Source organism: Thunnus albacares, chromosome 2 (genome assembly GCF_914725855.1).
Source record: "Thunnus albacares chromosome 2, fThuAlb1.1, whole genome shotgun sequence".
In the NCBI taxonomy this organism is placed as follows: Eukaryota; Metazoa; Chordata; class Actinopteri; order Scombriformes; family Scombridae; genus Thunnus; species Thunnus albacares.
The window spans coordinates 18555077-18570852 of record NC_058107.1 but is presented as its reverse complement, the minus strand read 5'-3'; the positions used below and the strand labels follow the sequence as shown (position 1 = coordinate 18570852).

At 39.4% G+C, this 15776-nt stretch overlaps 1 protein-coding gene across 2 annotated transcripts in view; it reads right to left on the bottom strand.

Annotated features, from left to right (window-relative positions):
* Positions 1 to 403: 403 nt before the first annotated feature.
* Positions 404 to 15776, bottom strand: part of LOC122994929 (EGF-like repeat and discoidin I-like domain-containing protein 3) — a 118650-nt gene continuing 103277 nt past the window's right edge. For both annotated transcript variants that reach the window (XM_044369731.1, XM_044369741.1), the window contains 2 exons: positions 9731 to 9886; positions 404 to 853 (listed from right to left, as the gene is read on the bottom strand). In XM_044369731.1, the coding sequence (XP_044225666.1) occupies positions 704 to 853; positions 9731 to 9886 (306 nt within the window). In that variant the 3' untranslated portion in view covers positions 404 to 703. The remainder of the gene's footprint in view (positions 854 to 9730; positions 9887 to 15776) is intronic.

The following is a 15776-nucleotide window of genomic DNA, read 5'->3' as shown; positions in this document are numbered from 1 at the left end:
TCTCAGGGCAGCAGGTTTTAAATGATTTGTCATAATATACATTTATAATTCACGCACCATGCAATTTCTTAGTCTTTTACATATAATACAAGAGCATTAATAGTGTTTTGATTGATGTAGTAATGCCAGTGTCCATCAGGGTAAAAGCATGGCTTGAGGAAGTGTAGTTATCAAAGTAAAAATATATTTGATAATGTGATAACGTCTGATCTCTACATGGTATTTTAGACAGTTTAGTTATGGAATGAAGTTGGTTAATCATGTCCAATGAAGCACGGCAGACAGAATTCACATCTTTGTTAAAAAGTGACACTGTACAATAGCTTCCATGGCAACAAGTTAAAACCACAGTGACACCCCCCTTTCCAACCCCCTCCCACCCCCCCATTCCCCCCAACCCCATCTTTCCCATATATATTACAGAAGTTCATTCCAAACAGGATGGTAAATCTTGAGGAGAATAAAAAGACACGTATCACGCTTTAAAGAGGAAAAGAAAAGACAAAAGTGGAACAGGGGCAGGTTTAAATCATTGTACAAAAGAACAAACAGCAACCCACCAAAACCGAACACTTATTCTTGAAAAATCCATTGGAAATCAATTTCTTTTTACAGGTTGCACAGTTTATTTTTGAAATACTGGGTGAGATACTCCAGTATGCCAAGGAACGGGGGGGATGGCAGAAAGATGGAGGAAAGGGCTTCACTCTTCCTCTGTGCATCCAAGTATTTCTGCACGCAAAGTGATCCTGCCATACCATGACCAGGGAAGGATCCGGATGAGCCGAGCGTAGATGGGTGGATCTATCACGTTCTTTCTGTGTGTGTCGTTGTCAAAGTTCCCTTGGAAGACCTACAGAAACAGAACCAGAGAACATTATTATTCTTTATGATTAGGATTCTGCACAATAAAAACAGAAACTCTAGTCAAGATTTTGTCTGATTGATGGTGGTTTCTCTTCAGAAGCAAAGCACCAAATAAAAATTTTAAAAAAGTCTGTAAACTGAGTTTTATTGCTGCAGCACTATTAAATGGATTTTTTAGACTTAAATATGGAATCAAATAAAAGATCTCCAGACACCCCCACATGCTTTTGGAGTCAACGTTTTGCGGAAAAATATATTCAGTGAAAAATCACATGACCGAAGTCTCACGGCTCTCTCTATTAAAAACCTCACGGAGAACATTGTCTCACTTTTCCAGCCTGTTACATCGAAGGCCTCATGCCTGAGCAGGTACCGAATGAAGTGCAGCCAATCAGGATGTCAATTCAAACACTGCCAATACCATTCTCTCAACTCAAACCTATTCTTGTTACTTTCCTTTTATATTCCACACATGCAAGCACATCAACAGTTTCCCCCAGGGAAAATTGTGCATTGCTAGAGCAGCACAGCAGGAAATCCCACCTTCACAATTAGTGACATCTTCTGTTGCTTCTTACCGAGTGGCTTTATTAACTGGCAACTGCTTGTTGCTCTTGTTTTCCTTCAACTATGTTGAACATTTTTTGGTTTTTCACCTTGGCAATAAAGTGAAGGCTTTGGTGGCTGCCAGAAATGTTGCTATAAAATCTCTCTAGTATTGGCTCGTCATGTAGCCACTGGGATGTCCTACTGAAAACACAGTTTGTTTTACCTCAAGCTAAACATTATTCTTGTCAAGAGACACGTTTCATTGTGTTTGCACCCCTTTTGTACTAATTCAACTGAAGCTACAATATATTTAAAGTCTTTAAACAACAGTGCAAGGGTTAACTGACTACCACATAAAAACAAACAGAATTGTCATACTGGGATGTGAGCTCTACTGTTGATTATTACAAGCTTTGTGTTTGTGTGTGGTTAATAGACAGTAGAATGAAGTATATTAAGAAGAAATGTATCTACAGGGAATGCTCCATTGAAGGATATGATCATTTCAATTAAGCAGACATGATTGTGCCTGCGTAATTGGGATGTAATGGGATTCACTGTTGTGCGGAATGGAAAATCAGTGGGTCAAATCCAAACAGGTGCTGGAGACGGGGGCTGACCTTTTCTAGAGTAAACCTCCAACTGATTCTCTTTCAATTAATCATAGGCACTAGTTTGGATTTAGACAATCAAGACATGATCATAAAGGTTTCATTGTAACAAGTGCTGAAACAATGGCCATGCACCAAAACCACATAAAAGATCTTGTAGCAAAATAGTTGAGAATGTGCTTGATTGGACAAAACATTCACACAGTTATATACAGTATATATACGGTTTATATCCTATAATAGAAAGGGAGAAGAGCTTTTAAGATTTGAGTTTTAGTGCTTGATGAAGGGGAGAGAAATTTAGTCTTGCCATATTTTGAGCATACAGTGGGAGGTGTTTGATGCTTAGAAGAGATTTCAGGTTGAGTGCCTCTTCTAGGATATACTGCCAACTGGAAGAAATCATTCACATAAATAACCTAGTGGTAATTATAAACAGGATGATAGGGATTGACAATAGGAATTGGTCAGACAAATTGTGTTTAGTGTGTCAACACAATTGATTACACACAATACAAAAGATCACATAACATTTATAGGCACACTGATTTCTGAATGAAACATGTAATAAAATTGAATATATTTCAAACCTGTCCAGAGACAACAAGAATATCCCATAAATACCCTGTTTTTCAGACTGCTGAATCCTACTTTGAAATGGAACCAAGAACCAAAGTATAAGGCCTTCAGGATAATGTAAACAATTATTAACATAAGATAAATCAGTTTTCACAAATAATATTATGGCTTTTGTATTTAAAGAGTAAAGAGTCAGCTTGATGTTGCTGAAAATCTAAAATAACATGACTGGAACCTAATGCCACCTTCATTATTCTAAAACTAAATTGTTATAAAATGAATCTCAATAAAACACATAATACGTCTCAATAAGGATTTAGTATTGCTCAGAGTATACATGTAAGCTGTAATAAAAAACATATGGTTTACAGATGCAATAAAGACTCTCATGGGCCATTTGGCTATCCAGTGGCAGCTGGATATATAAGATGTAATTGTCCCTGATCAATATGCGAAGATGTGACAAGTTATCAAACCTCTACCTCCTCTTCCTAGTATGTGTGTGTTTGTTTCCATTAATATGACGTATAATTCTTTATTCAGTATGTTTGGTCCTGTTGTTCTCTGTCATTTTCAGTGTTTTTGTGACTTACTCTCACAGCGGGCTGAAGCTGAAATAATGTGACAGGTGCACTCTTTCATCACTTTCCTTATTTCACATGTCTAATACAAACGAGTGCAGGCCACCTTTTTATACTACATTCTTTTTCATCATTTTCCTCCTGCAGTGAAACCCATTCTCTCCCCTGTCTTTCTCATCTATATTGTAGCATGGAGCTTAGGCTGGAGTCAGACAAGGTCTCCATCTGCAGACAAGCAAACAACACAACATCACATGGTTCTCTGCCCTCTGTCATTTCAGCCCTTTTATCCCATTTCTCTATATATCCTGTTTTCTTCCAACGAAATTATAATCCCAATTAAAGTTCTTAAGAAACTAACGGTTCATCTCATTAATGTTTTAATGTTGATGAGTACATGAAAATGACTTCCCTGTATAGTGTGAAGAGGTAATTTTAACATGAATGTGTAATGAATAGACCATAATCAACTTTGATGAGTTTCAGTTGAATCTGAAGGTGATAATGTCATTATTACTGTCTGTATTATGAATTGTTGAATCAACAAGACTTAATATTGGTAAAACTTCAGTTTAGATTTTATGGTATCAGCCAGTCTCAGTTTTCTCTAGTTGTGTTGTGTGTTGTCTTATCTACTTACTGTTAAAAAAGACTTATCTCAACCCATTTCTAAATTACGATTTATGCAGAAGGTATAACAACAGTATGGCCTTAAGTAGCAGAGCACTGAAGTAGTGGTAACAGCTGATAACGAAGCAGCATGTGTGTTCGAAGTTTTTTTTTTTTTTTTTTCTAATTGCATGCTGCTTACATTATTTAACAACATAATATACCTTAAATGAAGGGAGTCAGTCAACACAGAACATAAAATTCTACCAGTTTCTGAAACTATTCTGTGTTGACCTCGTCTTTTCACTTGTTATTGTATTTTAGAAATGCAGCATTTGACATTGGGAAGTGAGAAATGTGTCACTTCCTGGAGTGTTGCAACAACTGAATTGTGACAAGAAGGGCACGTGATAGCACAATATAAAAGACAGGCCAGGAAGGCCATAAAAGAAGCAGCTGATTGAAATATGACAAGAATCTCTTCTAGACCGTCTGGGGACCTGCACAGAGTCAGAGGCAATGTCTCTAAAATAAACTGTCTGGAACAGGATATGTGAAAAATCACATTAAAAGGACAAACAATATTAGAAAGAAAAACCAGAAAAAGGATGAGCAATGTGATCAACGTATCCTCAAAAACAACATATTGGCAAACAACTTTATATGTATAAAATAATTCAGGCACATACACGCAGGAGTGAAAATAGTGAAGAATATGTCATTTTGACATGGAGTGGCAGGACCCCCTGTAAATAAATTTTATAGATTTTGAAAAAGCCTTTGACAGCTTAGATAGGGAAGTGCTCTGGAAGCTCTTAGGTCACTATGGCCTATCCTCTAAGATCATCAACCTAATAAAGAACATGTACCAGGATTTCAATGGCCGGGTGATCTGCAAGGGGAAATTGTCAGACACCTTTGCCATCACAACAGGGGTGAGGCAGGGTTGTCTTCTTTCTCCTCTGATTTTCCTCATCGCCATCGACTGGATCATGAGAAGAACAACTGAAAATCAACAGACAGGAATCCAGTGGACCTTGTTTACACAGCTCGAGGACCTTGATTTCGCAGACGACCTTGCACTCGTCTCTGAAAACCATACACACGTAACAGAAGACAGATAGGCTACAGACTAATAGTGACCAGCTTGGACTCAAGATCAATACCAGTAAAACCAAGACCATGAGGGTAAATCCGAAAACACATGATCCAATCAGCAAGGATGGAGGAGCAGACAGGGACATTGAGGCACGTATCAGCAAAGCACAGGTAGCATTCAAGATACTCAGGCCAATCTGGTTGTCCAAACAACTCTGCAACAACACCAAGCTACGGATCTTCACTACCAATGTAAAGACTGTCCTGCTCTATGGCTCTGAAACGTGGAAGACTACCGAGGGCCTCACAAGCAAGATCCAAGTATTTGTTAACAAATGCCTGCACTACATCCTCAAGCTGTGGTGGCCCACCAAAACCACAAATGAGGAGCTGTGGAGGATAACAAACCAGGAAAGCATAGCTACCACCATCAAAAGGAGAAAGTGGAACTGGATAGGGCATACCCTGAGGAAGGACTCAAACAACATCACTAGACAGGCCCTGGATTACAACCCACAGGGGAAGAGGAAAGCTGGTAGGCCGAGAAACACCTGGAGACATTCCACACTCCAAGACCTGAAGAACATCGGAGTAAGCTGGCAAGAAGCAAATGCCCGGGCCCAGAAGAGAGTGAGATGGAGAGCTCTGGTAGACGCCCTATGCCCCTCAATGGGATAAAGAGGATTAAGTCAAGTAAGTCAGATGCAGGACATTGCCTTCAAACTCAGTGAACAGTGTGTAACGTGCTTATGTATTATATGTACATATGTATATTATGTATTTGGCTGCTATAAATGATGGCCTCACTGCACTGGAACTGAATGTTTTATTGAGCAAAGAAAATGAGGAATATATTTCATGTGTGAAAATCCAAATACAACGATACTGAGAAAATAAAATTCAGATACAGCAGTGTATAAATGAGGCAGCTGCTGCAGCTAGAGTCCAACCTGCTGAGCCCAACCTGTGGCCAGCCGGCATGATAGCAGTAGCATTAGGACAATAACGGAGAAGGCACTGCAGTTGATAGTATTTGTGTTAATGAACAACCAGTGGCAACTGAAACTGTTAGTCTATGTTGAATTCTGTTGACAAAATCTGGCAGTACTGTTGATAGTGAAGAAAAGAGAGAAAAACAAAAAACATCCAGCCAAGCAGACTTGTAGCCAATCTGAGTGGCAGCAGCAGCATTGAGATAAATTCTTTGGCTACTTATAAACACACACCCTCTGTGTTTTTATTTCTTCTAGTTTTTAGTTTGTAGTCAAAAATGTGGGAGGTAGCGAAGGCTACATCTCAGTTAATCACCCCCAAGTACAATTATATCATCCAACGGTTGAAGCATAAGAACACATTTCTCTGTGTGTCTTTAGACTGACCCAGCAGCGACAACTCTGCTCCCAACTATTGATTTTGCAAGCTGGTAGAGTGACGGGTACACATTACTAGAGGAGGTGTTGCATGCCTCTGGAGATACAACACTGACCAAACTCCATTATTTAAACCTGCTGCACAGGTCAAGAGAGCGGGTCACTCAGATCTCTTTGCTCCTTGCCCTCATGTTGCCTGAGTCCGCCGTGGTGATACCAGGAAAACACAGCGACATCTTCACTGAAAGGTCAAGAGTGGCCTTCCGGCTAAGAAGTGGCAGTTACACTCACTCAAACTGAAATGCACAATGAACCTTTTCTTCTAAGAGGCTCTCAATATATTATCTAGGTAAGCCTTGAAAACAATATTTTCCAAAGCTGTCGAAAAAAGAAGATATGCTTTTGTTAGTGGCTAATCTTCAGATGATTGTATTCGCAACTATCTAATGTTCTGTTACCCTCTGATCTGGAGGGAATTGAAGGCTCTAATGGCTAATTAACCCTGTGTCACCTGAGAGAAACACTATTACACATAAATCAATTACTTTTGTGCTTGATTGCCCCCATCAACTGACTGTGTAAATATTGACACCCAAGAAAGTGCAGTGGTGCAGGACTAGGCAGAGTAGTGACCCGGGTGTGGAAATTGTATGTAAGTGGGAACGCAGCCGAGCCGATACATTTGATTATTGAATGTATCCTGGTTTAATTATATTTAAACAATAGACTATGTTGTTACTTGTCTCAGTTACAAGTGCGGTACACAGGTATTTGGGATTTGTGTGTGAAAGAAAAGGCAAACAAGGCACTCTATGGATTTTGTAGAGGGATACTGAGGTGTGTGCCACTGTGCCTTGGCTTGACAACATATGTATTCTGACAGAGCCTCCTCTCTCAATCTAGATCTAACTGCCTGCAGCCTCTGCCACACAGGAGCTGGAGGGGAGAGCTGAGAAGAATACTTACAAGTCTCCACCACTGTGCCCGAACCAAACACCCAGACATACCCACACATACACACACACACACACACACACACACACACACACACACACACACACACACACACACACACACACACACACACACACGTACACAGTATATCCCTGCCAAGTGAAGCATTGTGGTGTGGCAGAAGGAGCCTCGGGAGTCCAACAGCCAAATGTGTCCTCTAGCATTAATGGCTGCTTCAGCTGACTGAAGGGGGAAAACACCTTGAAGAATCATACATCTGAACAGCCCCTTGGCTCTGTCTAGGGACAAACTGATTGACATTCTCAGAAGCCTTGCTAAACACGCCTGCCCTCTAATACAGAGCACACACACACTCGGATTGACTTCCTATCCTTGGTTCTGCTCTGAATTATACAGCAATAACAACACAGGGAAGGCTATAGACGATGATAGAAAAAGCTTGCATCTAGTTTAAAGAGATTTTAAAATCCATGGGTAGCTGGACAGCAGTGCTGAGCTCCATTGAGTTGCCTCTGAAAATGAGATTTAAAAATAAACCATAATAATATTAGGTTCCTGAGATATCACTGGAACTCTTTGCTCCTTCCCTTTGCTATCTCTCTGGAAGTCATCCAGTGCTCAGTATTGAGATTGCTTGAGTGAAAATCATGCTGAGCATGCAGTGGCGCGTATCCAAAGATCATCATGGGTGTAAATTACTCAAGGAAGGAATTTGAACTGTAGATATGGGAAAATATTCCTGGGTATTGGCTAAGGATAAGGAGCACAAATTGATATCTGGCTATTGAAGGGTGTTATTTGGCTTAACATGGTACTGTCATATTTCAGCTTTAGAGCTATCACATTGAGCCAAACAAAAGAAAAGACCTTCTTTGTGAAAATCGTATTTTGAAATGGCAGTGGAAGTTACCACAAAACCCTCTACAAACTGGAGTCTGTTTTATGAGAACGCCAGACACCATAACGGATGCTTTTCTGCACACAGAAGAAGGCAGAGACTGCAGTTTAACCATGTAATCCAATATGTTGTCAAATTTAATACAAAATGTTTTAAGTTAATGGCAAAATATCATCAAATGCTTTCAAATTAGTTTATTAGTTTCAAATGTGAGGAAGAATTTTGAATAAATAAATTAATTTGTGCCAATATACTGTATATTGAAGATTTAATCTAGCAAAATCTATATCAATCCAACGTAACTGTTAATCACATGTTTTTCTAAACTTGTATTCACATCTCATACAGTAAGTTACATTTACAATTTTTATCTTTGTCTGCTTGTTTAATCTCTGAGTGGTTGCTCAGCCATGAAAAAGGATTGTACTCAAGCACAAAGACATTCTGTCTGCATCTGGATATCTTACATGTACTTAGATTTGAATTATCTGTGCAAACCTTTCCACTTGTTACTATAAATTATACACAACTAAATATCTTTCAGTCCAGAGGAGCAATTTTCACACATTCAAAGTGTTACATTTGTTTAATGGAATAAAATGATAATTCCAATTTAAAACATTCCTTATGGGACCTTAAAATACTTTTACACTTGATTAGCAGTTATATTCAAGCCGTAAATTAAGACTCTGCAACAGATTATACAGTAAATATTCTATTGTGGCACTGTAAGATACTGTAACATGGACTGATTTCAACAACTCACCACTATTTGCTTATTGTGTAATTTCTATGTAGAAATTTAACTAGATCTTGGCTTCTTGATTTTCCAAAGTCATAGGCATCACCAATATCCAAATAAGCAGATGAAGTAGTGCTTATCTTTCAATAACACAGCAAGAGAGAGAAGTAAACACCACCTCACTTGCCACCAGTATCTGAAAGACAAGGGGCTTCAGCTTCAGCTGTAACCCTGCGCCTGCAGCTCTCCTGATATCAGCAGAGAGGCTGCTGCAGCCCTGCACTGTCTCTGTTGTCGTGGGCGATTGGAATGGACATGTGTACTCCGTTGAAGGGCCGTAAACAAGATTTTCAGCATAGCACTGGCCAAGCCTGGTTGACAGCACAGACTTATCTGATCCCAAACCACAGAGAGGCAATAGGAAAGACCAGGCAAGCTCTGTTTGAGCCACAGATAAGGGGATGCTGAAGGGAAGTGGAAACAGACAGGGTCCAAAATGAACATTTTCACACTTAATACCTGTCTTTTTGACATTTGCTGCTTTCTATTTTTGTCTGCTTGACGATTCTGTTCTTCCTGTGCATTTCTCTGTCAATGTTACTTCTCTCTACCCAGAATGCTCCTTTCCTTTGTGGTGTGATATATAATTCAAAACGTAAGTACTAACAGTGTCCACAAGCATGCATTTATGATTCCACTGTACTTTTCAATATAATTGCTTTGTGTATATGACAATAGTGAGTTTTATCTGGATATGCATTCTTCTTAGTTTGAAAGTTTTGGTGGATATAGTTTGAACCTGTTCAACTTGTGTTTGTTCATAGATGTTAAGGGATGTGAAAGCTGCTTACCTTGTCCTTCCCCTGTTTCTCATCTTGATATACATTCCACCGCTCTCCGTCATTACTGTACGCCAGTTTGTATGAGCCAACAAATTGGACATGGCCAAAGTCTTTAGCTCCCTGAGTGATGATACCCGTGATCTTGGTTGGCACAAGCAAGTCGACCTAAGAGAGGAATGGGCCAAAAGAGAGAAAGGAAGAGAAAGAGAGTTTAATGAAAAATGTCATTGCTCTAAAAAGTTAGCTATTGAAAAACTGTCACAGTTGCTAAATATTCACAATCTAGTCAGCATTTTTTCTCCCCCTTTTGATATCATCAGAGAATTCACTGTATAAAGACACCAGGCACAAGAAGTCAGTTTCAATTATTCACAGAATATTGAACAACAAGGCTAAGTCCGCAACCTCGCCTCAGCAAAACAGAAATCGCATGCAGCAGCAGCAGCTTCTGAGACCCAGACTGCTCCATTTGGGTTAATTTTTAATAGGTTCGTCATTTGTCATTTGTTGCAAACAATTTACAGCGCAAGGGTGAGAAGCAGTAAACATACAAACCTTACCTTTATTGACATTTTATCATTCAATTATGCTTCATTATTTAGAAAAGCACACAGAGAGTAAAACAAAGTTAAGCTGAATCCCCAAATGCATGACAACAATTATATGTTAAATAGGACCACCACATTTACCTGACACACTCTGCTCTGAAGAGAACATAATCTGCAATTATGTCCAATACAGGTCAAGCTTTGTCTAAAAGAGATTATTTTTCCACTGCGTTAATTATGTCAAATGAATAATGTATGTGAATCATACAATTTAAATAGAAGTTAAGATGGAGACTTTCCCTACTAAGATGAGCAATCAAGTGCAGTGAAGAAAAAACTCCTTATGTTGTAATGAGAGATCGGGGGGAGAATTATAAAGCAATAAGTCACTCCTACTGATCTCTTAAGAATAAAGCAGAGGGTGTTGTAGAAATACTTTTTTTCTGTGGCACATTGAACAAAAAGTTTACTGTTGTTTTATGTACAATACACCTTTAATACTCCTAAATATCAAAGGATATGACAAAATAAGGATGTGAAATTTCAATCATTTCACACCTGTGTCACTTTCTTTAAAAGAGCATGCTGTTTAATACTAATATAAAAACACGTAAATGATTGATACGGCATTGTCTGGTGCATTTTCAATCCTTAAAATGCTAATAGCCTTAATGTCAGTGTAAAACTGCCTCACTTATCACTACTGTACATCTACATAACACCAATAAGCAGTCAATAAAGGATGAAAAACAGGGTGTGACTCTGCATTTTGCTGTCAAACGGGAAGATAGTGGCAAAATTTAGAAGCAAAGAGAGAGCAAGAGAGAGAGAGAGAGAGAGAGAGAGAGAGAAACGTACGCATGAAGATTTATTTCCACTGCTGAATATACACAACAATGAGGCAACATACATCACACTGATTGGCCAGGTCATAGTCAAGTTTATTTGTCACATGTAATCATATAAAGTACAATCACAGTGAAAAATAATTCTGCCAGTTCCTTCAATTTGTACATTAAAAAGTATATAATAAAATAGGAATAGTAATAAATATACGAGTATGAAAGGAGAGGGAGGGGGATATCTGGTACCTTCTTCCCGACTGCAGCAGGGAGAAAAGTCTGTCATCCCGGTGGTTGGGATCCTTAATGATTCTCCTAGCCTTATTCTTGCAATGCCTGGTGTAAATATACTGTGTCATACTGCTCTGACAAAACAAAATAGGGCCCTGCGTAGATTAAACAAACAAGCAAACAAGCTGATATAATGCATGAAGTATGGCTCAGTTTCATTCCACCTCCTCGTCTCAACATATTGCCGAACACCACAGCACATCACAGCACATCACGCCACACTTTTATTACCTGCAATATGTTACAAACCCTGAAACAACCATTTTTTTCCTCAGTAGTGATGTGAATGAGCTAACTCACATAGTTTTCATCTCTCATAAGGTTTCAACATTGCTCCCAAGCTCCTCTTTCCTCCCAGTTACTTTAAGATTGAGGATTGCTCCCTCGGTATTAGAGGGGCCTTCTTAAATGCAGACCCCCTGCTGTGTACACGAGCAGGCATAGACCTGGGTCCTGACATACATGTAGACAAAGCCATGCTTAGCGAGTACAAAGCAAACTCTTGGCGTTCTAAAAGGCATCTGAGTGGATAAACTCCCAGTTATCCATTTGTTAGATATTCAGCTAATGAAAGTAGGGCAAAAAACATTGAAGTTTGTGTGCTGCATGACGACAGACATAATGTAACTCTTAATAGTACTGTGGTTATAGGTATGCAATTATGCAGATGCTGCACAGTATGTATGCGTGCTTCATTTGTTGTGAATACACTATAGTATTCATGAAGTTTGTTCCTCAAATGTAAGCAGCCTTTGCTTCCCTTTTTTGTGTAAAGTGGTGCTCATTTCTGTTTCTGAAGGCAGCTGTACAGTGGCAGCAGTGTGGAATATTTCCCTCTGATGTATATGAATGCCTTTAAACAACAGCTCTTTTATACTGACAATAATGTCACAACAACCACCTGGATAAAGGGGGCAGAGAGAAACAATGGTAGGGGCTGCTCGGTTGATTTAGAGAGCCACGACACCTCGCATTGTGAGGCTTTGATTATGCTCCAGCTGCAGAACGTTGAGGTAATCTTGTTCTACCCAAACAGTCGAGTCTGCCACCAAAACAAAGGCACGCTTGAAAGGGGAACCTGTAATTGCTGTCACAGGTAGCGGTCAAAAAATACGACCGCCCCTAGCGACGCCGGCTCTCAACACTTTGATGGCCCAAACTAAATTAGGGAGTGAGATAAGCTTGTTAAAGCAAGGCTGCTCCTCAAACCTCCACCTTTTGTTCCTTCCTCCATCACACTCTCAACCCCATTTCCTCCCCCATGAGCTGTTAACCCAGACAGACTAGGAGTGTGTAAAGTCTTTGTAGCAATCCCTGAATGCTTGTGGCGAGAATCAATTTCAGGATTTTGCTTGCTGTGACTGAGATTAAAAAACAAGATTCATGTACATCTACTCTAATCTTCAAGTTTTCCCAAAAATACAGCTACATATTCATAAGGGGGACAGGGTCAATTACTTATTTGTACTTCTATTTGATGGCAGCATGCAAAGGGGCAACATTTGTGCACTTCTGCCAGACAAACACTCATCTCCCGGGCTCATTAAGACAAGTGTTGGTGTTTAAATCGCATGCCCCTATTTGAAGTGGCTTTTCCATTACAGGATAAAGAGATTAATGCAGTGAGAAGCGGCAATATAAGGAGCCGAATGAGGCCCAGTTTCCTATTTTATGAATACAGCACATGCATACATAGCATCCCACTGACATTCCTCCTCCAGCTGCACTAATTTATATGTATGTGTTGAAGACTTGTTTAATCTTCACAGCCTGTGGGAAATGTGTGTGTGCATGTGTATGAAGCATATTTTCTGTATATTCTTCTAGGTTACAGTGCAGAATTTTGAACTGTGTGCACAAAACTCAGAGATATGAGGAGGACATTGCTATGGCCCATCAACACCACAACAGGGCAGCTATCGTTAAAGCTTAAAACTGTAGCAGGAGCTTGAAAAACACCCTGTTCCACTGCATTTCTCTCCACAGGAAGTCTTTAAAAGCCTATACAGAGGGGCTATTTTTCATAATGTGCTGAAATGCACTACAACATGCAAAAAGCTTTACAATGTAAACAACATGTGATAATGCCATAACACACTCATTATCATGCTAAGTGTGACATTTTAAACAGCAAAAGGTCTGGTAAAGTCTTCTGAGAAGAACCATGTTACAACAGATGACTTGCTAATAAATGCTACACATGAAACTATTTGTATTTGTGAGACCTCAGTAACAAAAAATTCAATTTATAATTCAAAACCAAACTCTCATATTACAGTGCCTATTGTGTTTCACACAACATTGCGGCACATATATTCAACTACAACAACTGTAATGGGACCAGATCTATGTGACTCTGAAGTGACATGATTCAAAAATAGCCATGTTCTGTTCTGTCATTTTTTGTTGTGTATGTTTGTGAGTGAATGTTCATGTACTGTCAATCTTGTGATAGTGAAAAGTGCGAGCTGTTTCACAGGCCCTCTTTGAGAAGTGACCAGACTGATTCTGGGTCCTGTTTGCATGAACCTTTACATGAGATGTCAGATTTGCCTGATGTTTGAACATAATATTATATTACACATGCCAAAGCATCCTATCTTGTACTCCAGCAACCCTTACATCTTCAGAAAAGTCCCTGTAGGAGAACCCAGGAACAAAAGAAAAGTTGAATTCTTTCAGAAACAGGATTTCTTTTAGTCTCACAGTCTGTCTGTGTAGGTGCAGGAACATCACACACACAGACCCAATGACCTCTGACCTAAAGGCATAAGGATGTCAAGGAGACATGAACAGGACCTGTGCCTTCCTCCACCAATTACTTTGTTTTTCTTTTCAGATACTGCATCAACCTGAATGAACCATACTCCCTTCTGCTAGCTCACTATCTTTTAAGTCATAAATTTGAGGAGAAGCCACATTCCTCTGAGTTGCTCCCACTCCTCCTCTCTCTGTTTAAATGCACAATGAATGTCTGAATGGGTAAGAAAATGCTACTAAATGTATAAATATATATGTATCTTGACTTATCAAACATAGAATTCCTTCAATTATTTGAAGGTCAGTTTTCTTCTCACACAAAGAAATTAATTAGTAACCCAAGGCGTTCCCCCTAAAGAGTGCCAAGGGTCCTTTTTTCTTTCAAAACACATCTCCTAGACTATAAAAAAGTTTAGAACTCTTTGTCTGGGGCTCCTCTGCTTTTTGGCTTGGTCCCTGTCTTGCTGACCACTGCTGCGGTGTCTCCTGTGTTTTGTTTTTTTTTCTTGGCCTTGCTAGTCGTGATGGCCAATGTTGCGTTTCAGGTGTTGTCTTTTCATTTTTCCCGAGAGATACAATCTCCAGAAAGGAATTCTCAATTAAGAAGAAAGACTGCACAGATGCCTGCACCACTAGCCAAGCTACGCCGGTTGCTATTTGAATAATCCATTATTTTTGTAATGTCCTATTTTTATTGTGTAGTTACATTTTTAAAATACTTTTCCAAGTATTCTTCTGATTAGTTTAGATCTGCATGCATCCAACTCTGCAGCCTGCCATTGAATGCACAGAGACCAGGACACCTCTCTGCTGAGTGTGTCCACTACATAGCCTCAGCTAGTCTGAGACTAGATTCATCCTCCTGAGAAGCAGTGAACCAAAGCTGTTTCACTGAACCTACTGCAACGGTTCTCCTCTGGCTGTCACTCTGGCGACCCGAGGATAACCCAGTCTGCTTTGTCTTGCTTGGTGCTTTCCGGGAAGTTCGCCCATCAGCACTTGATCACCACGGAAACAGTAGGAGAATCATCTTCCATGCTTCTGTCTCAGAGTTGATGCAAGAGCTACTCAAAAATTAAATTGGTATTGACTGTAGTTAGAATCTTGGTCTTGGTTTCTGACTCATTCTTGATAACATTAATTCATTAAATCATTCATTCTGTCAGCAATAACTTGTTAATTTAATTTACTCATTCATTCATGCATCCATTCATTCATACTAGTTGTCTATATGTATATATATATATATGTGTTTTCCATTCATCCCTATCCCTTGGTAGTTAAATAAATATCTTGAGCCAAGTCGTTGTGCCTATGTATTCCTTTATATCAGAAAATGGGGGTCCCTGTATTGTATTGATGGAGGTCCCTCTATATGTAGAATTCACAACTTTCAGGTATAAGACTGATTGATTTGATTTAATTATTTTTTCATCCTAATTAATGAATCAATTAATTAGTTAACTGATTAATTAATCAAAGAATTAATTAACTGGGTAATTAATCAGTGGAGGTGGTTCCCTGGTGGCACAGTGGTGCAGTGGTTAACACTGTCACCTCACAGCAAGAGAGTTCTGGGTTTGAACCCACCAGCTGGCAGGAGCCCTTCTGAGT